The sequence below is a fragment of the Gadus macrocephalus genome, chromosome 5 (assembly GCF_031168955.1).
Source record: "Gadus macrocephalus chromosome 5, ASM3116895v1".
Classification (NCBI taxonomy): Eukaryota; Metazoa; Chordata; class Actinopteri; order Gadiformes; family Gadidae; genus Gadus; species Gadus macrocephalus.
The window spans coordinates 18366179-18391320 of NC_082386.1; the positions used below are offsets into that span (position 1 = coordinate 18366179).

Consider the following 25142-nt stretch of genomic DNA (forward strand, 5'->3'; position numbering starts at 1 on the left):
GTTTTTATGACGTTATTATTGGTGTATTCGTGGAGTGTGATGGGTTCTAAACGTACAAAGAGAGACGCGATAGTAGCCGAGGTAGGAACTAAACGTTGGGAGGAAACGAAGAGGGGAATAAACACTCGGTGCACTCACTCATGGGAGGAGCGTCCAGCGTCCGTCCCACTCGTCCCACTGCGGCTGCTGCTGTAAATATACATGTCTCCTTCTACTATATTGACCTTTTTAATGGATAATTAAACGCTGTGTGTGTGCGGGATAGCATATGAACGATTGACAGCACTAATTAATCCTCAATTAAGGTCATTGTTGAGACCTGTCGTAAACACAACGTGCCTAATCCATTCATCTGGGTCCTGCATGCTCTATTTACGTGGAGGTCACAGAGAGCAGATGATGTACGTATGCCGTTGATTCTCTTTTCTTTTCTTTTTTTGCGTTAAACGTTTTTTTAATTGTGCACATCATTCTTTCGTCAAACGTTATCTTTGCCCAACTGTCCGTGCCACTTTCTCTGGCCTGTGTTTATTCAAATGTGTATAACCCTACAATATCATGTCCACGTCTTTCAACAGGTAATCCAGCCCCAGTCAAGAACCCCCGTTTCAAACGTTTCCTGGTAAGGATGAACTTGCAGTGTGAGTAATAAAATAATGTGATATTCTATTGCGGCACACAGCGCCTCATATTCCCATCCCAATAACCCATTGTTCACCACTTCGTCTCCACAGTGACGTTAGCTCTGTGAAATGTCCTTGTCGAGGATCGCACGCCAGCCTCGGGCGGGGCTGCTTGGGTGCATCCACCAGCAGTTATTCCTGAACCCCTCCTCTCTGCCGGGGGGGGCCGACACGAGGCCCATGAGCCGGGTCCCGTACCGGAGACCCGGTGAGCCCAAAGACAACCGGCCTCCCTGGAAGAAGATCAAGTTCGACTTCGCCAAGGGCGTGGAGGGCGTGGGGCGGCAGATGATGCTGCTGAAGAAGGAGCTGCTGGACCCCCTGGTGGGGCCCGAGGGGAAACCCATGCTGGAGCACATGCTGGAGCAGAACCGCGTGGTGTGGGAGTTCCGGGGCTCCGAGTGCCTGGGGCAGTGGAGCGTGTCGTCGGACCGCGAGATCGGCGGGCAGAGCGAGGCGTACCTGAAGCTGGGCCGCAACGACAACACCTGCCTGCTGTACGGGAGCCTGAACGCCGCGCCGCCGCGCGACGGGGAGACGCGCTACAGCGGTTACTGCACCCTGCGCTCCAAGCAGCGGCTGGTGAGTGACGACCCGCCCCCCCCCCCCCCCCCCCCCCCCCCTCTCTTCCCTCCCCCTCCCCTCCCTTCTCTGCTCCCCCTGCTGTTTTTGGGCCAACGTTTTCCACCCTGAATGGGGGGGGTCCCCAGGTACCCGTCACACTAGTTTAACGAAGAGAAAAAATTAAATAACCTGTATATCCTAGAAGGGATATTTGACTTTAGTCAGATTTAATGACGGGATCCCCCGTGACCTCATAATCACCTACACGACGCTCTGGTCGCCAGTGCTCCTTCGACCGGAAGACCCACTTTGATTGGACGAGCTTCAACACCCTGCACCTGCGGGTGCGTGGCGACGGGCGTCCCTGGATGATCAACCTGGCCCCCGAGACCTACTTCAGCCACCAGAAGGACGACATCTACAGCTACTTCCTGTACACCCGGGGAGGGCCCTACTGGCAGGACGTCAAGGTACGGCTCCACAGTGTGCCCTTGGGTTTAAAGTGAGGGGTGGATTGTTTTGGTTCTTAGACAGCTGACGTTAGGGGAGTCGCTGGCCGTCTAAATGCACTATGGCCAATGGCCATGTGCAGTGCCAAAACCTCATAAAATAACTAAAATGTAATTGGTTGCCCGTAACATTTTCCAAGCATACGGTCATGGGTCACAGGGTTGGAAAAATAAAATGAGTTAAAATGAGAGAATAAAATCGATATGTATTCTTAACCTCTCGACAGATCCCTTTCTCAAAGTTCTTCCTTGGGCATCGTGGCCGAATACAGGATGATCAGCACCATCTCTGGCTCGACAAGGTAGAGGATTGGCAACACTCTTCATGCATTTAAAGTTGAGTTACAAGGGGACCTAAAAGCGGAGGAGCAAAAATGGGACTCAAAATTTGGCTGAAACATTTTGGTTAAAACTGGAGTCTAACAGCCCAAATCTTATGGTTCAGTCTATGACAGTGGTTCTCAAACTTTTTATAACTAGCGTACCCACTCTTAGATACTTTTTCCGCTGACTACCTCTTCACCAGCACACAAAAGATTTACGTAAATAATGTAGCGCGTTCTATTCGGCATTGTAAACATGAACATTAAAAGGGTGAAAATACTCACAAATTAGTGAGGAACATCGGCCTGTGCTTCATGCAACTGTTGGCTAATTTCTCCCCTCAAAAGAAGCCCAACGCCAGGGGAGGGTCAGAGCATGGAGAGGGGAATCCCATTGAAATATATTCTACCTGAAACTGATGTCAGTTTGGTGTTACTGGATGCGCTTTTTTGCCGGATTCTCCTTGTCAGATTGACGTTTTAACCACTTGTCCTTCTTTTGTCTAGCTTTCAGAATATTTAAATTTATTTTCAGGAGTAGGAGTTTTCCCTGCAGTACTCTATGGTAACACCAGGGGTAAGAGTACCCCCATTGCTCTATGGGTTCATGCGGTCATGTGTTGTTTTTTTCCTCAGATCAACACGATAGGCTTCACCCTGGGGGATAAGGTGGACGGGCCCTTCCAGCTGGAGATAGACTTCATCGGGGTGTGTAAAGACTACGCGCACACAGAGGAGTTTGCTTACGAGAAGTACAAGAGGAACCCTGAAGTATAGGCTGGACCGCTTCATTCAGGGCCAGCCTTGAATGGCCGCTGAAACCAATTACTGTAAATACAATTCAGGGACGGACTGACCATGAAGGTCAATAAATAAAGATTTTTTTGGTTTTAATTCAATGTCTGTTTCTTTTCTCGTCAAGGTCTTCAATCAGGTTACAGAAAAAATATCCACTTTAAAGATCTCCTATTATGCTACTTTTCTGGTCTTAATTTCTTATCAATGACTCATAGTGCAACCTGACACGAATCACAGCACAAAAAAACGATGTCGATTTTCGGCAAACTCTTCCTCTAATCTAGGCGCTTTCAGCATTCTGTCAACACTCGGCTTCGTCCTTCTCCGCCCCCCTCCTGCCAAACCCACTCCGTTGTGATTGGTTACCTCCGGAAGAGCATGTTGCAGCATTACCATACATGGAAAATCGGGATTCTTCTACGTAGATAAATCCCGGAAAGTGAATGGCGACCGGCGTCCCTAGTGTTAGGCGCTCTGCACAGCCACCCCAGACGGTCAGCAGGGAATACGCCTCAATGCATGTACGTCATTATTTGACACTTTAGTATGGGCAAACATGACTAAATTATAACGTTTGTAGGTCATAAAATTCAAACAAGCATAAACTGAGCTCTTTATTTTAATTTTTTTATTTTAACGAGGACGCATTTATTCTGAATCTTTAGATCTATCAACATTGGCCTCTGGGACATTCATTACATAAGGATTTCTGGCCTGTCACTGTTTTTCAGTGCAAGACTCAAACCCACAGTCAACTTTAAAAAAGTTTAATACAAACGTCCAGTAATAGATTAAAAACATGTATTTTTTAAGGGCAAAAAACATTCAGCAAAACATAACACTACTCTAGACGCTAAAATTGTCACGACAAAGCTGCAGCAACTTTTTTTTTTGAAATACAAAATAGTTACAAAACAAATACAATTTCTGGTAGCAAAAACCCAGCTGACGCGTGATGTGAAAGTCCAGAACGGACAGGCAAATATTTACAAGAAAAAACGACATGCTGTACAGATCTGCATTCTACAAACAGGAAGCGGTTATGACATCACGAGTCCTCGTCTGGCTCCCAGAGCGCTCTCCTTCTTCTGCTTCCTGCCCTGCGTCTGCTTGGTCCGCCTCTCCTCCCTGTGAGTGGCAGGCACAGCGTTAACCCCGTCCGTCCCACATCGCCTCAGTGAGAAGGACGGTCTGAAGGCTACACCTGTCCCGGCCGCTGTTGCACCACAGTGCAGTGGATATATCCCAGTCACCACAAAATCAAAACCCTTTAATGCTCAAACCAAGCAAGGCGACAGCCAGCTCGTCAGGAGCAGTTCGGGTGAGGCGTCTTGCTCAGGGACACCTCGACGCTCCGCAGCTAGGAGGAGCCCGGGATCGAATTAGCAACCTTCCGGTTACCAGCCAACCCGCTCTACCTCCTGAGCCACATGCCGCCCAAACAATAGTCCAATTACGACCAGTTTCCCTGCTGCTTACCTGGTCTGAACCTGGTGCTGTTTGTAATTCTTCTGGTGCAACTGGACCACCGTGGTGTTGGCCGCGGCGTTTTCCTTTGCGTCTCCGAAGGGCTTCAGCTTGCCTGTGAAAGAAAATGTATTAATGTATCAAACCAGAACCGTCAGGTTGTCGGCCAAACTAGTCGTGGTAACACAGTAGGGCCTACGCAAGGGGGCTTGTAGGAGAGGCCTACACTACGGGGCTTATAGGAGAGAGACCTACACTACGGGGCTTATAGGAGAGAGACCTACACTACGGGGCTTATAGGAGAGAGACCTACACTACGGGGCTTATAGGAGAGAGACCTACACTACGGGGCTTATAGGAGAGAGACCTACACTACGGGGCTTATAGGAGAGAGACCTACACTACGGGGCTTATAGGAGAGAGACCTACACTACGGGGCTTATAGGAGAGAGACCTACACTACGGGGCTTATAGGAGAGAGACCTACACTACGGGGCTTATAGGAGAGAGACCTACACTACGGGGCTTATAGGAGAGAGACCTACACTACGGGGCTTATAGGAGAGAGACCTACACTACGGGGCTTATAGGAGAGAGACCTACACTACGGGGCTTATAGGAGAGAGACCTACACTATGGGGCTTGTAGGAGTGTCTTGGACCTACCTGTATGGGGCTTGTAGGAGAGAGGCTTGGACAGGCTGGCCTTCAGGTCAAAGCTGGGCTTGTTGTTCCCGGGTGTGACGGAGGAACTTGTGTTCCCGCTGAAAACAAAGGCCCCTGTAAAAATAGAAGAAAAGCAAAGTATTGAGAAGGCTCACCATTTTTGGCTTCCACCGATTTCATAGAAATATACCAATGATATTCAAAGATCGGTTTAACTGATTAACTGAAGTTTTGAATTTGGTCAAAAAAGGTTGTTCCCGTTTGTGAGACAATATGTGAACGGTGCCCCCTTGTGGTCAACTCGGGCATTGCAAGGCGGCTTGGCACACGGTGCGCTCGGCCGCGGCGGGCCACAGATCAGCTCACCAGGGGTCTTGGAGGCGGAGGCGTTGGAGCTCTTGGTGACGGAGGGCTTGTCGCCGGTCGGCCTCCCCGAGGCGCGCCGGGCCACACAGGTGGACAGGCGGGTCGGGGTCTTCAGCTGGGACTTCTTGGATTTGTTGTCGAGAGTCGCTTCGGAGAACCTGCACACACGGGTGGGGGAGGGTTATGATTATGAATGTGAAAAAAATTGTTCTAAGTGAACCGATTACTACTGTATATTACGGTCACCGTAATATACTTGGTAGCGCCGATACTGAAGTTCAGGAATCGGTATCGGGATTTTTTTTATTATTTTTTTTAATCAAAACATCTACTATCTAGGAGAAATCCGGTGTAAAATGCATCTGGGATATGTTTAATATGATAACGAGTTGGGATGTTCGTTTGGGAGCAAAAAAGCGCATGTAGACGCATTCTTAAGTTGCCTGTTTTTAGCCGATTCTACAAAAACCGACGGGTGAACTACTGATGGTATTGTGTGTACAAAAATTGTCATTTTTAATAAACAATCTACACTCACAAATGTATCAATGTCTCGTTTTATATTTTAAGCCCATTGTCAGGCTAATTCTAGCCTTTTAAGTGGTCTAAAATAGCGATTCAGTTTTTACCATAGCCCCATCGTTCCAAGTTTATAGCGTTTTGGTAGAATCGGCAAAAAAACTAACCAACTTAAGAATGCGTCTACTCTACATGCGGTTTTTTTCCACCAAAAACGAACAGTCGAACTCGTTATCGTACTCAACATATCCCAGATCCATTTTACACCGAATTTCTCCTTCTTAGAAAGGTTCCGGGTTCGATTCCCCAACCTAAATCTTTATCCAGCGCATGCGTATGAAAGGGTTTGCTGCAACGAGCGAGGCGTGCGAGGAACAGGGAGCTACTGACTGGACGTTGATCCTGCGCAAGGACAGGACGGAGGGTCTGAAGGAAGCCTCTCTCTGGACCGCCCGCCTAGCCCGGGGCTCGTCCTGGGCAGCGGTAGGCTTGGGCACCGCGGGGCTCATCAGTGAGGACCGGGACAGCTTCACCTTCACAGAGAGAGAGAGAAAGAGAGACGTGTCAATCACTAGGTGTAGCACTAGTAGGCCGAGAGCTGGGCGATTAATGTTTTTTTTTTTTTTTTTTTATCGTAATTCGAATTAATGGTACGACTGTGGCCACCATAAGCATCAGCACGTCACATTTATTCGAACATCTCAAACGGAGGCACGCAGCAGAGTGGGAGAGGTGTGTTACTTATTCTGACTTTTTTTTTTTACTTTTCACCTCTAGAAAAAAAATCAATAATCAGATATTTTATATTTTGTCCAAAAACGCCCAGCACTAAGTAGACCTACAATGTGGCGCCATCTTGTGGATGAAAGACCACACTCTGCCCTCCCCCAGAAATGATTTGTCTTTATTCTGGCATGGCTGGGAAGCCGTTGGCGGACATACCAGCTGTTGTGGTTTGACATCGGCTGGCTTCGGCAGAGCGCTCTTTGGAGGAACCTATAGACACAGAGTCCACAAGTAACATTAACAAACAACCGGAACGATTACACACAGGCTGACCAAAAAAACTGGAACTATTGCACGACTCCCCCCGGTGCATCAAGGCTGCTTACCTTCAGGTCCTGGGAGGCGGCTTTTAAAGCCGTCTCCTGCTTGGTCTTCCTCTGGACGTACGAGTCGATGGACTCCATCCGGTTGAAGTGGGCCTCGTGGAGTTTCTTGAAGTCTGGGTGAAATACACCACTTTGAATGATTCTGCCTTTATTTGCCGACGTTGGCCTTTCCTTAATTGTATCTTCCTGTTTAGGTTTCAGGTAGTTAATCGCTCCTCCACAGTCCACACCCATCTTACTCACTTATTGTATCTTTGTACGTCTTGGAACTTAATTTACGCACATATTGTATGTTGTACCTCCTTACACTTAAAAATAGTACCTAGTATTGTGTAGCGTCATAATATCCGAGCCATCTTTGTTGTATACAGGGAATGGGTTAACCTAACAATTGTTAGTGTTAGGCACTTGGTTCTATGAACATCCTTACTGTGCCAACAGCGATATATTGTCGTTTCTCCTTCTGACAAATGTACTTATTGTAGGTCGCTTTGGATAAAAGCGTCCGCTAAATGCCCTGAATGTAAATGAGGTGACAGGGTCCTGCGTGCAGGCAGGTGGATAACTTACTGGGGGTGCTGGCCTTCATCAAAGGCTTGTTCCTCTTCATCAGCCCTGCATGGCGGGGGATCCTTCCGGCCACTTCCAACTTTGGATCGTTTCCTGTACCTGGAAACGTCGGGACATGCGAGCGATTAGGCCTGAATGGACTGGAGACAGCGCAGTCATATGTTGAAGAAAAATAAATCTTCGTTTTCAATGTCGTTCGTGCAAATGCTTTTTGTTTGTTAAGCACGTAACAACCTATCCAAGTCATTAAAGGCACCCAGTGCAACTTTCGAAGCTTAAAAATAAACATTCAATTTCTAGTCTTTTTTACACGTAGTAAGTTTCAATAACTCCATACCATTACATACCGACATTTAAGCAGCAAAGATGAGACGTCGTTGTGTGGTGAGAACTCGATAAAAACAACAATGCCGCCATTTTCTTTATTTTTTGTAACCTACAATAAATAAAGCAGGCTTCCAGTCAATGGAAAAATGGCTTCTCCCCACCGGCGATTGTTGTTGTTTACGATTTTCTATCAGTTCTCACCACACAACGACGTCTCATCTTTGCTCCTTGAATGTCGATATGTAATGGTATGGAGTTATTGAAACTTACTACGTGTAAAAAAGACTAGAAATTGAATGTTTATTTTTCATTGAATGTTTACATAAAGTTGCACTGGGTGCCTTTAAGGGACTGGTGCAGTTAACAACAAACAAAAGTATAGAACTCAGCAGTGAGGCAAATGCACAGAGAATCCCTAAACTTCAACCAAAAGGTAGGGTTTCATGCCCCACATAGCCAAACACTGACCTTGGTCGCAGGCTGCTGGGTCTGGTTGGACCTCGGCTTGCTGCTCGCTCACAGGGCCAGTCTCTTCGGGTTTTGTGGTCGCGGACACTCTTCTTTTCTTGGCAATTCCTCCCTCATCCAGAACCCCGGTCTCTGGCTCCACCTGATCGGAACCAATCATAGACCAATCATTGTTTAGCTGCCTTGGCTCTCTTAAGAAATACTTTGCACCATTTAGACTTTTTATTTTATTCAATTTACCCAATTTTATCCTTTTGTACTCATCCCACCGTAGGTCAGAGACTAATGCAATTTAGATTCCTCTATTTGTCTGGCACATATTTTGGAATTGACAATGAAGCTGGCTTGGAACTAGACTACGACTCTAAAGCCAACACGTGGAGTACGGTAGTGACTCAGGGTTAGTAGCGCTGGGTAAAGCTTGCTCTCCTGAGCCTTTAATAATAAAACCTGTCCTCTTGTGGCAGTGTGTGCGGCTGATGGCTGTTTCAGGCAGCCTCACCTGGCCAAGTCTTATTGAACTCTGGGGCTGAGTGAGGCTGCACATTGAGTACTCAGTGTGGAGGGGACAGATTAAACAACACCAAATACAAGTACACATTTACAAGATAGATAAAAGGGACGGAGAAGACAATGGCATTACCTTCCATTCATACTCTACAACGGGCCTATTTGAATTTGAAGGTTTCCAATGCCTGTGTCTTTCATGTTTTAACTGGAAGGTTTCCAATTCCCCTCCTACTGTGTATATTCACCTCAGCTGTGACGAGTGGCTGCTCCCCATCAGAGATCTTCCTCTTGCTCGTCTTCCCGCGACGACTGGTCACAAACAGAGACTTCTTGGTGCTTGGATCGTCTCCTACGCTTGCCAGGTTGGCGTTCACGTCCTCCTGTGCGCCAAGGTCCACACTGTCCATGACCTGAAGAAATAAATTAGGATTAATGTAAACTGAAAGCATCGGAAAAAAAAAAGTAATCAAGTGATTAATGCCAGAGAGATCTATGCAGAGTTCTCGTGTGTGTGTGTGTGTGTGTGTGTGTGTGTGTGTGTGTGTGTGTGTGTGTGTGTGTGTGTGTGTGTGTGTGTGTGTGTGTGTGTGTGTGTGTGTGTGTGTGTGTGTGTGTGTGTGTGTGTGTGTGTGTGTGACAAAAGTGCTGCCCACTGTTAAGATTTCCAACTGGCTGTTTAGAGGTGTATAGTTTCCCTTCCACCTCTTATCCCCAAGTATTCTCGTAGCTCTCTTACCTGGTCCTCTTTCAGCTGCTGTTCTTGTTCATAGTGCTGCTTGATGGTGATCCGCAGACGATCGGCCTGTTGAATGCACAAACGCACGGTTCATTCCCTGCCACAATCATGGGTGTATCACCAAATAAGAATCAACTGTCCAAAATGCAGCATGTTGTGTGGCTTAGGCCCGCTTGAAAACAATGGGCGGAGGGCTCACACACGATCACAAAGCCAACGCCGTTTTAAAACAGATTACAGTTTACGCTTTCATTACCTTCATGTTTGATTTAAGTCCAAGTTCCTTCGCCAGACTCCGCAGCTTTGGGTATTTCATAGCGTCCAGATCCATCTCTATGTGTTATTATCAGTGGTTCTTGGGAAGAAACAGCACAACTTCAAACTGAATCGGGCGATCGTTCTGCTGGCGGTTAAATTCTGATTCAAAACACAGCTGCAGGAGCGCTGTGATTGGCTCGTTTACGTAACCGGAAGTACATCTCCACTTTCGTCAACGAGCCAATCACAGCGCTTTCATTTTTTTCAATATTTCCAGAATAAACCTCACATATTCTGCATGTTTTCAACAACGTGTTCAGATGTGTAAAAAAAAAAATTTGGTAATATTGGAGAAAACTTACAAAAGTAGTAATGTCTAAATAGGAAAATATAATTATTATGTTTTTTTATGGATACTGATTTAGCACCCTCACCCAACTGCCAAAGGGGGGCAGTGAGCAGCCGCACCCCACGACATATGAATATACGCGTCGAAGAAAAATAAAAGTAACTTCGGACAGTCAGTCAGGAGTCGGACAGGAGACTGAACGTGTAACATGGAGTTCGACGCAGACATGTCGTTGCATGTGCTAGACAGTAAGGACCAAAAGCCCACGCTCGGGTCCTGCATGATGACCCTCCACTGTCACCGGTGCAGCACCGTGCTGGGAGACTCTCTGGCCGTGTGCGGGGACTTCAAAGGGACGGACTCCATCATGATCGTCAGTAAGTTTAGCTAACACCCTGCACGGTTGATGTGTTGTCTTGTCCCGGACCCTGACAACTTGTGACTTGCTGCCGCTGTGTTGTTGGATCACTGCAATATCATGGGCATTGGGCACGTTTGCAAAGTCGACTTTAATCTCAAGAGGCTTTTAGCCCAGGTAAAATCTGGCTTGTTGACGCAATGTCAAGAACTCAAGAGTTTTAGTACCGATAAAACCTAAATCAAGGTAAATCTACAGTGACCTAGGCTATCCCCACTAGGGAAAACCCTCTCAAGACGAATTGGTAAACAATGACCGAAAAACGAGTACTGCTATTATAAATGGCATTCATATGCTTCGTGGAGGCGGTCATTGCAAACTAAAACCCCATGACGATCAAATAAAAACACATTTGATGGGACCGCCACAAAATCTCAAAGTTAATGTGAGATTATTTAAACAACTAGTTTGTTCTGTGGACGATGTCAATCATCAGAGCTGGGCCTCGGATCAACGTTTTTCTGTTTGAGGAAGAAAGATAATTAATGACATGAATATTTATTTTCCTTTTTAGGAGTAACAGACTCCGTCTCACTCAGTGATAAGACAGGATCGTGGACAATGGATCGTGGATTAAAAAACTGGTGGGTATATCGACTGCACCAAAACCGAGACCATCGACATGTAGATGAGTGATTTAAATTTGTAAGCATCGTTTGCATACGAATGGCCTGTCCTGCAGTCTTCACAGAGCCCTGAAGTGCTCCCGCTGCCAATGCATTATTGGAGCCGTCGTTGACTCGACGCCAGTGCATTTTGAGATGCTGCGATCCGTCTTTCTCCTGTATAAGGAAAACATCAACTGGTAAACCGCTTTTCCCTACCTCTGGGGCACCCGGTATGATTATCGGGTGGTTTAGTAGATATTTTTAATGGGCCTTCCATTAGGACATTGACATCACTGGCAGATAAGGTTAAAGGATGTGGGGATAACTGATGCTCGAGAAAAATAAATAAAAAAGGGGGTGACTGCCCCAAAAAGTCTGAACAATAATCCTGGAAGTAAACTTGTCATGTCAACGAACACATCACGTCGTGAAGTAAGCACCATCGATAACCCCTTTCCCCCAAAGGGATATTTGCCGTCCAGGTCCAGTTTGTCATTTCACTCATTGACTCCTGCTTTTGTGTTTGTTTGTTTGTTTGTTTTATAAAGTTACATCTTTGAGCAGAGTAAAATGGTGAAGGCTTTGGACGTGGTGTTTGACCTGAAGCCCATCAGTGAAAGCATCACCGAGGTGGGACCAGCGATGCCGTTTTCAATTATAGCCATGATGTGCTGCTTGTTTGGGGATGAAAAGAAGATTGAACTGATCATCTACTCTTCTACGTCCGCAGGCGATCAAGGCGTTCCGAGCCCAGTCTGATCACATGTCTGTCCTTCACGACAGTCTTTGTGAGCTGGGGTCTCTGTAAGCCAGTTGTGTAAAATGCAACCGTTGTTGTATGTTTTCATGTTTACTATTCCGGTCATGTTTTATAAGTACATCCCCATTCTGATTACGACTTGGACTATTGTGTCCACGGTTTTGTATATGTTTTCAGTTCTGTACATATTGTATTATTAAATCCACATTCTGATTATGACTTGGGTGGGACTGTTTAGTCCACTATGTACTCTACTTCAAAACACATTTAAATAACACAAACAAGTCTTGTTAATGGCACCATGCTGCTTTTTATTGCTGGATTTTTTTTTCTTTAGATACTGATAACAATACTTTTTTTGTAAATACAAAACCAGACAAGAGGTACACACGCACACGGAGCATGCCCAGTTTAGGAGTGCATAGTTACTATGGAGTCCCACCTGGTTCCGCGTACCACGGGGCCCAACAAAGTGATGTCACGCCTCTCCTGTCTACAAGAGTTTACACTTTCAATCAGAACAGACGGACTCCTGTCGACCAGAAAAAAAACTCTGGGGCACAGTGTGGCTACTGTGTTTGACCCAACATCGGGATACGAACTCCAACCGTATTTTCCTATCCAACTAACTCCACCGTAAATGGTGTTCACCTTCTTATGGATGTTGCTGTTGAGTCAAACCACTATGCGCTACATGTGAAGTTTCATAACATTTGATTAGAAAAAAAAAACATTTTAGGGTCATCAAGTACTTTTTCACATTACAATGTTGGATTATTGCATGCAATACGAATCATTCATTTTTCTGCTAAGCCATGCATATATTTTGTTTAACTCACATATTCAAGTTTTGTACTTCACACATTTGGATTATAAATCCCCACATTGAGAATTACTTTTTCGAACACCTTGTTGATAGTGATGAGGATGATTATGATGGCTGCTACACAGAAAGAAACGTCTCTTTAACCAGTAATAAGTTAGGCCAGTGGTCAAATGAAGACCTACAGTTTTTTGGGGGGGACTGAAACCCTGCTACAAGAAATTTTACTTATTTCCATCGTTTTGGACTGAACAGTTTGTGCAGTTTGACAGTTGGCGGTAAGTAGAGCAAGACCATTAGCAAAAAGCTTGTCCCTTTGCTAGTGCATTCTTCACTTGATGGCTAGCTGCTAGCAAGGGGTTATATCTTGTGACTCGGATCGCACTGCATGAAGTGAAATGTAACATGTTCTCAACACTGTCGACATGCTAGCACTAACCAATAGGGGTGAGAGGATCCCTTCCATTTTACATTACAATCATTTCAACATGTATACCCGGGAATTAAACTCATGCATTACTATTGGTTATTGCTCCTAAACCTCTAATCAAATACAATTATATGGATAAAATATAATGCATACAAAAGTATGAGATACTATATACATGGGGAAATGGTGACTAACTTAACTGCTAGAAATGGACCCATGAGGATGAGTCTTAACTCTTAAATTACAGTGCTACTAAGTCCTATAAAAGGCCAAGATGATGACAGTTGGCATGGACGGTTCCATTGCTGTGGCATCAGCTGCTACTCCAGATGTTTTTGGCCTTCATGCGATAACAAATGGCAATTCTAGTTGAAACGTGCCTGAATGCTGTCTAGCTAATTTCTGGGCCATCTATAAAAGTTCTATGCTCAGCAAATCTATAGTTGTAAAACAAATTGTTTTTTAAATTATGCACTCTTCACACTAGATCTCCAGTTCTTATCATTTAACTTACTGAAAGCCAGCTGAAAAATACAGTAGTTTTTAATGCAGATTACCAATCAGCCCCCAACTGAAACACTGTTAGCCTAAACTGGGTCTAGAGTTTGAGTCGACCAGACCTCATGAAGCAAGCATCACAACTGACCATGCATGGCTACTATGGTTGGCACCACGGCCCCCTAAATATTCTAAATGCACATGAGTCTATACATATCTTAATGGAAGACGTTGGTGATTTTGTTGCTTTCAAACAACTCGTCACTTGTTTATACAATATACAGTTTGGTCAACAACATGACAGTTAAGGTAAAATATTGCACAAAGCCCGATAGAGAGTGTGTATCAAATTAAATAGAATAACAATGAAAACAAAGCTGAAATAACCCAGATGGGTGTGAACGTCTCCATGGAAACCCGACCACAGAGCAAGACAGTAGAGGAAAAGCCTCATATTTGTGTACACTTTGCTTTGACATGGATGCAAAAATCAGAGGGGATGGTATCTAGCAGGAAAACGTTGAAAACATGAATTCATACTCCAATTTCCCCAAAAATTCCCACTACATGGAGTAAATAAAAGTACAAAAACGGACACAATTTCCACACGGTAAATAAAAGGTGATATGGGAGAAAAAAAACTAAAGTTGGTTCTTGTGGGCATGCGGTATTCTCAGGTGTGTAACAGGCGAACCCAGAACACCCGCAGAACCCATTTTTGGTGAAGGGTGACGTGGTTTCTCAACAAGCGTGGGCACCGGTTTCTTTGCATAATGTGTGTGCGCTACATTTCCCACTACCCGCCGTCATAAAGACGCCAATGCAGGTCACCCATCGCTCCTATGAGGTAGTGCAAAAGCATGTTACAGTTTCTATGCGTCAGATTCCATCGCATGCCTTGATCGCTGCTACAGTATGTCGTGTCTTGTTGTTACTCGGAGAAAAAGGGTGGTCATTTAGATTTATTTATTTTTTTAAATTTGGTAGATAATAGTTCATTCTAATATTTTAATCAAACCTGTGAATCCCATTACATGACACCCCCCACCCAAAGTTGAGAATAGCTTTAGAAAAACATCTGAACAGGACCTCATGGGATGCACACAAATGGACAAAGACGAAGTCTGCACTCACAGTGACACTGAACGCATACATGGAAATTAAACCCGTTACTGTCAAAATCCCAGAATATGCCTTGGATATTTTACGAGTATCTTCCCCATTTGACAAATGGTTGGATATCACGGCAGCGGTTAGTGTCCGAAATACATCCCTGAGCACACCTTTCCAAGTGGTCCCCGTCTTGGTTCTTCGTGGTTACGGCAGCGGGGGTTCTTCTCCCCTGGGTCCAGCGGGCAGGGTCTGGCTCTGGGGGTGGGTGGGGGTGCGGAAATCTCGTTCCATGGCCCGCTTCTTAAACTGAAAGACGTACCATCATAATTATATTCAGCATATCGTCCAGAAACCGAACAACGCTGAGCGAGGGAGAATCGAGGGTGAGACACTGACCTTGAAGACGGTTCCTTCACCAGCTGCATAGAGCGCATTCTCCGATCATCACTGCTGTGGGCTGGGGGGGCTGCAGCTTAACCACACACTGGTAAACAAAGGTTAGGTGTCTCTGGGTCTTTCAGGGACATCCTTCGATTAACCAAACGGAAATACTGCTTTAGTTCACGGCAGGAGGACCAGCACTTGACCACCCTGATTTAGAGGAGCATACTGGGCAGTCCGGGAGCCCCAGCAGGCCACAGAGGAGATGATCTCCTCTCTCCCCGTTCTTCTCGCACCCTGCTGCCTACGCCATCTTTACACCCGTACAACTATTGACGGGCATCTATAGCGATTGCGCGGTTAACATGTCAATCATATGCGCCGAGCCCGCCTTTGACATAGAAATATGTAAACATAGAAAGGTCCACGTGACTGCATGGTCTGCGCAGACAAGAGGTTTTGAAAACCTTAGATTTTTATTTTTTTTATCTTTGTGGACAGTCTTCATACAGTAAATAAGATACAAGTAGCGTGGCACTTATTTTTTTATTCAAATCAAATGCATAAGTCATTTTGATACATAGACTAACATGATATTATATTCGATTGATATTCATATATCGATTAATAAAACAGGTTTTTATATCCAGCATGATGCCCAAAAAAGTTTTTACAATCACATAAAATAAGAATGAAACCAAACTGCACGTTCGGTTGAGCATATTGGCATTTACAGAGAACTAAAACCCCAAGTACTTAAATTTATTTTAGTACCTGTAATTAGTCTATTTAATATGTGACCGATATTTAGCAATGCATACAATCGACAACATTGTTTTCACGCTCGAAACGACGCATTAATTGTTGACGGGCAGAGGGGGGGGGAAGAGTGTGAAGAAGAGAGACATCCACCGTTCACTAATACCTTTAAACCACGACCGGTCTTTACTGGTTCCAGCGGCCTTCGTCCCGACCAACCCACAGTTAAGTTAGGTTCCACCTAACATCTACTGTGTGGAGAGTCTCAAACGCCTCTCTCTCTCTTCCCCCCCCCGCTGAGAGTAGGGCCCACTGCGGTGGACAGGAGTTGATTTTGGGTTGCAGTCCTAAACACACTAAAGTTAAAGCGACCCACGATCTATTGGCAGTAGCAGGGTGAGCCCCCCCCCCCCGTAGATTCCCCGGGGGAGCGTTGGCGACGCCGGAGGGGAACCCAGCGAGCATGGCACTGGAGGAGGTGGGGGGGGGGGGGGGGGGAGCTACTGTGCGTTTGCGTGTTCGGTAAGCCGTTACATCTACAGCTACGTGGAACCCTTTAGTGACATCACAGGTGGGCGTGTCCGTCCGCATCATGTATGATGGGAAGGGTCGCCCTACAGCAGGCCTACGGTACTGGTGGGCTGTACCGACTGGTAAGCTGTACACACACACACACACACGCAAACACACTGCAGTCATGAATGTGGGAGGAGCCTCCCATGTGTGAGGTCACAAAAGGGTAGGTTTTGAAATGGCCAAGGAGACAAAGGATGGTTAGTGTGAAACACAACAGGAGGCGGGGCTTCCAGGCTCGGTGGCGCTCCACATTTGCATATTTATATGGACAAAGAACGGGTGCTTTGCGACCAACAGAAGAGCTTACGGACCCTCAACACAAAAAACAATCATAACCCAAGACTTCAGGGACAGCACCCAAAGGTGCCCGGTGATGCCACTTTAGATCGCTACTGTTTTGGCGGACGACGTCACTCGGCACCATTTCAGTCAATCAGGAAAGCCCGTCGCAGTGACACCCTTTTCCCAAGAGGGGGTGCTGTTCCTGAAGTGCAGTTCGGAGTATGCTTTGAAAGACGGCCGGAAAATATGATTTTCCCGCCTACTTATTGTAGACCGTGACGGCGATACGATCTGGCGACCATGACGTCAATGCTCCCCCCCCCAACCCGGTCGGAGATCAATCAGCTAAATAAATAAAGTAGTATCTGTGCAGAACGGGGCAGGCAGCAGGATGCGAAGGACAATACACGGTGACAGCTTTACAAGAACCAACAACCCGAGACCCACGCACCCCTCCCCCTTGTTCAGGAGCACAGTGAAGGCAGAAACTCAACATACACGTCTACCTCGGTGTCTAGCTAACGCTGGGGGGGGGGGGGGGGGCAGGGGGCCCGCATAGTGTCCGGTGCGGGGGTTAGGCAACTTCGGGGAGAATCGATTGGTGAGATGGAGCGAGGTCCGAGGGGGATACGGCGGGGCGTCCGCTAGTGCAGGAAGCGGATGCTCATCTTCTGCTCCACGTCCACCTTCTCCAGCACCTGGAGGAGACAGGCAGAGGGGACAGCAGGGGTTTGAGACTCGCTGACCGAAGGTTCTGGGTTCGAGCCCCAATTGGAGACAGTGACCGGACTCTTTAAGAGTCAACCAGCGATGACAGCGCCATCTCTGGTGGAACACGGGGTATTGCCTTGATGAGCTCATTAAGGAAACAATGGGAAGGTTACCTTTGACGAGTTCATTAAGGGCACAAGTAACTCACTAAGGGAACAAGGAAAGGTTACCTTTAAGAGCTCATTAAGGGAACAAGGAAAAGTACCTTGATTAACTCATTAAGGGAACAAGGAAAGGTTTATCTTTAAGAGCTCATTAAGGGAACAAGGAGAGGTTACCTTTAAGAGCTCATTAAGGGAACATGGAAAGGTTACCTGGATGAGCTCGTTAAGGGAACGAGGGCACGAGGAAAGGTTACCTTGATGAACTCGTTGAAGGAGATGGAGCTGTCTCCGTTCTGGTCAGCCTCCTGGATGGTGCGGTCGGCGATGCTGCCCAGCTGCTCGTCGGAGATGTTCACCCCCACCATCATCCTCAGCACCTGGGACAGTCGGGACAGCGTTAGGGGACCGCGAGATGGTGAGCCGGCCAGCACACCGTCCCCATTAGGGCACCCATTGCACTCCTGGCCATCCCTGGAAGGAAGGCTCCCCGACTCTGCGTTCCTTCAAGATCTCTGCCTTGCTAATTAAGGGAGTTTTTTCTCGCCTTCCTGGGGGCTAAGTTCAGGGGGGTGTCATAAATATATGGCCTGTCAAGCCCTTTGAGGCTTTACCTGTGATTTAGGGCTTTACAAATACAACTGAATTGAAGGGGAGGGGGGGGGGGGGGGGGAACAATAGTTTGACTCCAAGCCGAAGACTCTGGGATCGGTCTCTCATCTCAAGTCTACCTTAAGGTGTTCTTGAGGAAGACAACCCCTAACTCCTATCTGCTCCTTAATGACGTGGATCTTGCAAGGTCCCCCTCGCTTTGGATGAAAGAGTCTAAAATCACTGAATCCACATATGACCCAATACTTTCAAACTGGACAATCCTGTCTCTCAGACCACAACCAAAGTGTTTGGTGTTTGGAGTCTTATAACCGGGGCTGATAACGTGATGGGAGGAAGACTCAGATATGGGAGTACAGGCGATTCATGTCCTGAAGTGACACAAGAGAAACCCCATCATTATCAGCTGATTGGGGCCAAAGTCTGCCCTGCATTGAGCAGATCAGGAGGTGACATCACCACAGACGGGAACGCGGAACAAACAGCGGAACAAGGCTTTTTCCTGGGAAGCGTGTGTGTTGTTTCTGACATGATTTGTACAAGGTGTGTTTAAGATTGCCACAGAAGGTTTTGTTTAGGTCACGATGTCCCGGCGGGTCACCACCTCTGTCCACGTCTTACCTGGAGCAGTTCGTCTCGGGAGATCTTATCGTCTCGGTCCAGGTCGTAGAGACGGAAGGCAACTAAAGAACGGGGAAGGTCAGAGTGTTTTAAAGTCATACGCCAAGTGGGACACGGGGCACACGGAGCGGTGAACATGGCAGGGGCTTCAGTCCTACGGGCACCGGGCGACAATCAGAAACACTGTTTGCTGAAGGTTTGGGTTTCGCAGTTCAGAGGGGTGCGGTCGAACAGGAATCTCCTGTACTGTGACATTTCTGTTGCAAGGCAAGGGGTATTTTTTCTCCCGCAAAAAAAACAAAAAAGGCTAATCAACCTAAGAAAAGCCTAAAGTTGCACAGGGGAAGGGTCGGTATTGCATGAGGCGGTGCGTGATACCAACCCGTGAGTTTCAGTTAACAGAGACATGATACGGTGCTATAAAAAGGTGCACCCATGGTTTGGCGAGAGGCGTGGGGACTCACAGAGCAGCTTGTTGGTTCTGCTGTTGAGCGGCTCGCTGGCCGTGTGATCCTTGTTCTTCTCGTTGTCCTCGATGGGTCTGAAGTGGGCCAGGGTCCGCATGAAGCCCCGGAAGTTCACCTGGTCCTCGCTGAAACACAGCCACAAAACAGCTCACGTCTCTGGGCCACACTGACACACACCCACACAACCGCTCACGTCTCTGGGCCTCACTGACACACACCCACACAACCGCTCACGTCTCTGGGCCTCACTGACACACACCCACACAACCGCTCACGTCTCTGGGCCTCACTGAAACACACCCACACAACAGCTCACGTCTCTGGGCCTCACTGACACACACCCACACAACAGCTCACGTCTCTGGCCCACACTGAAACACACCCACACAACAGCTCACGTCTCTGGGCCTCACTGAAACACACCCACACAACAGCTCACGTCTCTGGGCCTCACTGAAACACACCCAGACAACAGCTCACGTCTCTGGGCCTCACTGAAACACACCCAGACAACAGCTGATGTCTCTGGGCCTCACTGAAACACACCCAGACAACAGCTCACGTCTCTGGGCCTCACTGAAACACACCCAGACAACAGCTCACGTCTCTGGGCCTCACTGAAACACACCCAGACAACAGCTCGAATCTCAGGCCAGCACAGGGCGGCGCAGTCACAGGATAAACCGCCAGAGATGCGCGCCGCTGGAGGTCCAATCGAGCTGGACGGTTGCCATGGACACCACTGACATTGCTCCATCTCGCTAGGTCAACGGCTATTGTTTAGCCAACACAAAACCGGTTGAGGGCCATTTGAAGACATACCTTTACAAAATATTCCCCTGAACCCCTGGCTCGGACTCCAAAGCTGTTACGTTTACGTTTGGGGCATTTAGCAGACGCTTTAATCCAAAGCGACTTACAATAAGTACATTTATCAGAAGACAGAGAAACAACAATATATCGCTGTTGGTACAGTAAGGCTGTTCATAGAACCAAGTGTAAAGCACTAACAATTGTTAGGGTTACCCATTCCCTGTTTACAACAAAGCTAGCTAGCATAAGATGCTACACAGTACTAAGTTTTATTTTTAAGTGCAAGGACATACAACTAGGGCTGGGCGATTAAATGAATTTGATCGCGATTTATTTTTAGCCTGAAACGATCACCAAACTAATATAATCGAGTTGAAACGTTTTTTGTTTTTTTTATAGAAATTGCAGAACAGCTGGATACATATCTGGAAATAATTTTTTTGTTGAACATTTTGTGTATTTTTTAAGGGAAAATTTCAAAGTTGTTGTTTTTTGAGAAATTATTAATAAATGCATAATGTCTTCAAAATCAAAATAATGGAGATTTCAATTAGGGCTGGGCGATATATCGAATATATGCGATGTATCGCGAGATGTTCTCCAGGGGATGTATAAAATGCCCCTATCGCGAACATCGAATATAAATTGGCACGCAATGTTTCTTTTTGCCGCCGCCGGCATACTCGTTGTGCTTTCACGCGACGGGGCGACAAGATCTCATACAAAGTGAACGTAGAGACGCGTATCTGCCAATCAGCGTTCAACAGCGTGGCCACTGAGTGACATGTGTAACGTAACAGCCAACCAGCGTTCAACCGTCAAACTCGGTGCAGCGCAGTCCTGGGTGAACTGCAGCACGGAGGAGAAAGTGATTGTTGCCGTTTGCGACTCCCGGAGCTCTATATATAATAATATAATATAATTGTTTATATAATATCACGGCCAAAAGCTCTGTGTGCCTCCTGATGGCCGTAGCGTGGGGAGCTCTCATAGGGATTGGGCTTCTCGGGGTTTGTTTAACGCACAGCGTTCCCTTCTCTCGCTATTTCCGGTGGCTCTCTAAACACATTCACTCCCCCCGCCCATTGCGAGTCCACGAGATTCTCATGGACGCGCGTGTGTGACGTAGTCTGGAAGGCGCGCTGCTGTAGGTGTGTGTACCTCCGACCGGTGAGTGAGAACAGCGTGAGAGAAAAAAGGATGGAAACTGAAGATTTGGTTTTGAAAAAGAATAGCATTGGATCCGTCGTCTGGCAGTGTATATAGAATAATTATTATGCAAACAGTTCATAAATAATTAACGGTTTGAATAAATGCTGTGTTGGTAAATCTAACTTGCTGTGATTTTCCTTTTCTTATGTGCAAGTTCTAAATTGTTCCAATACAAAGCACTGATGAGTTTAAACAATATGTTGTTTCATGTAATCTACATGCAGACTTATATTTCAGGAATACTAGAATTATTACTGACGTAACATTATGCCAGACATGGTTGAATCGAGCATTGATGATGTGCTCTAGAGGAGATTCAAAATATATCGAGATATATATCGTGTATCGAGATATAGTAAAAAAATATCGAGATATTCATTTTGGCCCATATCGCCCAGCCCTAATTTCAATATTGACCAAAGTAATCGTGATTGTGATTTTTTTTCCATAATCGAGCAGCCCTACGTACAACTTACAATAAGGGCTTAAAGGGAGTGGGGGAGGGGGGGTAAGGGGGGAAGCTATGCAGTCCAGGTAAACTCTGAACAAGTGAGTCTTGAATTTATTGCGGAAGCTGGTGAGCGACTATACGGATAATTAATAACTGTTCCCACTCAAACCAACCCCAAGGGCCCATGTGAAACCATTTAAAAGCCCATCTGCAAGTCGAGCCCTTCCAGGGGATTGGTTTTACGGGGAAACATAACGAAACATGCCATAAAACTACAGTTTCAGAACCGGCCGCCAACCCCTTATATAGTTCACAAACAAGCCTGCAGGACCAACGGATACGCCGTTAAAGCGTGCGCTTCGGGAGGAGACCGCCCTGGCGCTCCTCGTAGCGGTCTGGTAAACCGGCCCGTGGAGTTCCCCCGGCGGGGCGGAGCCCGGGGCTAATTGGTACTGGGGTCCGTGGTGGGCTATTCTTAGAACCACACGGACCACCAGGACCGCAGCCGACGGGGCGACAGGCAGGGCAGGGCGGGGCGCTCACCTCTCGGGGAAGAAGGCGTTGATTATCCGGTCGCCCAGTGGGTTGATGGCCAACTCCGGGATCCGCTGGAAGTCCTCTCGGCTGTGATGGGGAAGATTAGGAAAACTGAACGACTGAGGAGGAATAGCCCATCGGGGAACAATGAATGACCGGATCTTCTCATCTTATCTTTAGTTCATGATGATGATCAAAACTAACGTCTCTGGATGTGGAATGAGATTATGAGTAGGTGAATCTCTAGATTCCTCCTTGCTATTTAAGGGAGTTTTTTTCTTGCCCTCTGGGGGGCTAGGGTCAGGGAGTGTGTCATAAATATATGGCCTGCTAAGCCCTTTGAGGCTGTACCTGGGATAAAGGGCTATACATATAATAATATAATTCAATTCAATTGAATGCGTCTGCAGCATCTGGGGAACGCCCAGGCCAAACGCTCCACTTTGTGGGGACAATAAAGTTCACCTTGGACCTCTCAGGAGATGTAGTTCTACAGAAAAGGATCATTCCTCGAATCATGAGTCATAGCTATTTGATCCGATGACATCACCAACCAACAATGACAATCGTTAAATAAAGACTGACACGTGCCGTAGAAGGCCTTCATCATAACGTTCACACCCAGCAAGACAAGGAGCACATGTTCATCATAATAACCGCCATCAGGTGACGCCAACATTGTCTACAGATACCCTATTGTAGCCCACAACTTTATAGATATTTACTCTGACATAGGAAACATGTCATATTGAAGTATCACTATAATTCACCTCGAATTCATTTCCACCCCAACTCAGAAACATCGATTCATTCCCCCATTTCAAATCACAACTCAAAACACATCTGTTTAAAACATTTGTTGCCAATTGCTACGTCTCTTACTATTGTTATTATTTTTTCCTTATCTTATCGTAGTTTCCTTTTAAGGACCTTTGTGTAACATTGTACGGTGTCCTTGAGTGCCGAGAAAGGCCCCTTCAAATTAAATGTATTACTAATACTGTTTACGGTGGAGACTTTGAGGCAGTTCCAGTATAAGCGCCACATAAGGGGTCGATCAGGGGGTGTCGCCGTGCCAACGAGCGCCACCGGTGTGGAGATTTACCACCGCGCTGTTTTGTCAACGGATGAACTGTTAAACTCAGAGTCACCTTGGCCTCTTAAGACACCAACAGCAGCGACTGCCACACACAACACCTCCCACATGCTTCACCGCAAGGACAGCCAGGCATGGTTACATGTTGTATCAACAAGACAAGTCACGCAGGGGGGAAACAGGGATTAGCATTCAGACGGTAAGCCTGTCGGGGTTGGTGAGGGGGGGGGGGGAGTGACCGCTACTCTACGATACTTAATGATTACCTGTTCTTTCAACGACAGCCCACTGCCTGCCCTGAGCGAACATTAAACCAAACCTTCAAGTTTAAATACCAACACACACAATGAGTTACACATTACGAACTAGCAGATGAATTGAGATATCTGGCCGAGACGGTGCACCTTAAAGACAAACGATGCCAAAACAAGACAAATACATTTAACATGTAGGTTTCAACATTAATCCCAGGCGCGAAATTAAGCATAGTTTGCTGACATAAAAGTCAACAGAAACCGACAACACGTTCTCAAATGTCTGCGGATCATCATCTCATGAACCCTAAAACAACTAAGACTAGTATGACCCGAGATTCACCGACAATACAAATGTTAAAAACATACAAATAGGAAAACGTGTACGACTAGGAAACAATAGGACTGTTTGTGTTTTACGTCAACCAGGGAGTGTTTACCTGAGCGTCCCGTTCTCCCCTTTATCCAGGGAGGAGAAGCGGCTGTACAGGCGGGTGATCTGACTGTGAGAAACTGGTCGGGGAACACAAGGATGTTATCAGCTTACAACCAGCACGGGTGGAAACCACTCACAAGACGACGTGCATCACTCACAATACGTCCAAACACAGTGTGACTGTGGGCATTGTGTGTAGAGTGCCACTATCTGCACTTTGTCGTTCACACCTTGACAGATACCGTATCGATCACAACACAATCAAACGTTAACTTACTCCATAGATCTCCAATAACAACGTTGGTTTATAACATGACAGACAAAAAGGCAAAGGTTATCATTGAACTCTAGACTGGTGTGAGAAACTTACAGCCCGTCTCCTTCTTGATTTCCTCGATCTCCTCTTCCCGGAGTAACGTGGACGCTCGGGAACCCATGGCGTTACTTTAAAACACTAACACAGACGAGCCCCAGGCGACCGATGTCTCTTCTTCCGTGAGCTAGAAGTTATTGAGTAAAGTATTCGGTCCGGGTGTCGAAACGAGGGTAAAAGTTAGCGCTAGCTAGCTAGTTACAGCTAATGACAAATGTATGGAAGTCAAGCCGGGAAAGAACAGGCTGTACCCGCGTAGTGGTGGCTACGGGTCGGGTTCGCAAAACGTCGTGGAGGCACTGCGACCGAGCAGCTGACGAGGTTTCGGTCTTTTTTCTGTGATATGTGGGTTGGCTGTCGGATTCTGTGTGATATTATCGCGCTAACGGTTAGCCGTCTTCCTGCCTCTGCGCTGTGGGCGGAGCCTATGACGGCAGGTAGGGCGATGACGTCAGACCTGGGCGTGGCCAAGCGTCCAAACATAGAAATAGAATGAGAAGAAGTAATCTGCGTGACCAGAATATTT

General features: G+C 46.6%; 4 protein-coding genes across 5 annotated transcripts; 2 read left to right on the plus strand and 2 right to left on the minus strand.

The window, feature by feature from the left end:
* Positions 1-141: 141 nt before the first annotated feature.
* On the plus strand, positions 142-2973 carry ndufaf1 (NADH:ubiquinone oxidoreductase complex assembly factor 1). 2 transcript variants are annotated; one of them, XM_060051616.1, is made up of 6 exons: positions 142-401; positions 579-622; positions 735-1265; positions 1532-1717; positions 1984-2058; positions 2716-2973. In XM_060051616.1, the coding sequence occupies exons 3-6, from the start codon at positions 753-755 to the stop codon at positions 2854-2856; spliced, it is 915 nt and encodes a 304-aa protein (XP_059907599.1). In that variant the 5' UTR covers positions 142-401; positions 579-622; positions 735-752; the 3' UTR covers positions 2857-2973. The 2 variants fall into 2 exon arrangements, with proteins under 2 accessions (XP_059907599.1, XP_059907600.1); XM_060051617.1 differs by having other exon boundaries at positions 150-401; positions 579-641.
* Positions 2974-3490: 517 nt separating this feature from the next.
* nusap1 (nucleolar and spindle associated protein 1) lies at positions 3491-10058 on the minus strand. The gene is made up of 12 exons (XM_060051562.1): positions 9874-10058; positions 9618-9683; positions 9127-9291; positions 8372-8513; positions 7577-7675; positions 7007-7119; positions 6837-6890; positions 6285-6427; positions 5376-5533; positions 5010-5123; positions 4357-4459; positions 3491-4005 (listed from the first exon to the last, which is right to left on the minus strand). Exons 1-12 carry the CDS (start codon positions 9946-9948, stop codon positions 3918-3920), a joined length of 1320 nt encoding a protein of 439 aa, XP_059907545.1. The 5' UTR covers positions 9949-10058; the 3' UTR covers positions 3491-3917.
* A 293-nt stretch (positions 10059-10351) lies between these two features.
* Positions 10352-14822, plus strand: oip5 (opa interacting protein 5). The gene is made up of 5 exons (XM_060051704.1): positions 10352-10601; positions 11157-11226; positions 11325-11447; positions 11799-11880; positions 11981-14822. The coding sequence occupies exons 1-5, from the start codon at positions 10433-10435 to the stop codon at positions 12056-12058; spliced, it is 522 nt and encodes a 173-aa protein (XP_059907687.1). The 5' UTR covers positions 10352-10432; the 3' UTR covers positions 12059-14822.
* Positions 14823-15782: 960 nt separating this feature from the next.
* On the minus strand, positions 15783-25054 carry chp1 (calcineurin-like EF-hand protein 1). Its single transcript, XM_060051696.1, has 7 exons — positions 24614-25054; positions 24248-24320; positions 22464-22544; positions 19442-19569; positions 18978-19039; positions 18002-18124; positions 15783-17570 (listed from the first exon to the last, which is right to left on the minus strand). Exons 1-7 carry the CDS (start codon positions 24678-24680, stop codon positions 17517-17519), a joined length of 588 nt encoding a protein of 195 aa, XP_059907679.1. The 5' UTR covers positions 24681-25054; the 3' UTR covers positions 15783-17516.
* Positions 25055-25142: the final 88 nt, after the last annotated feature.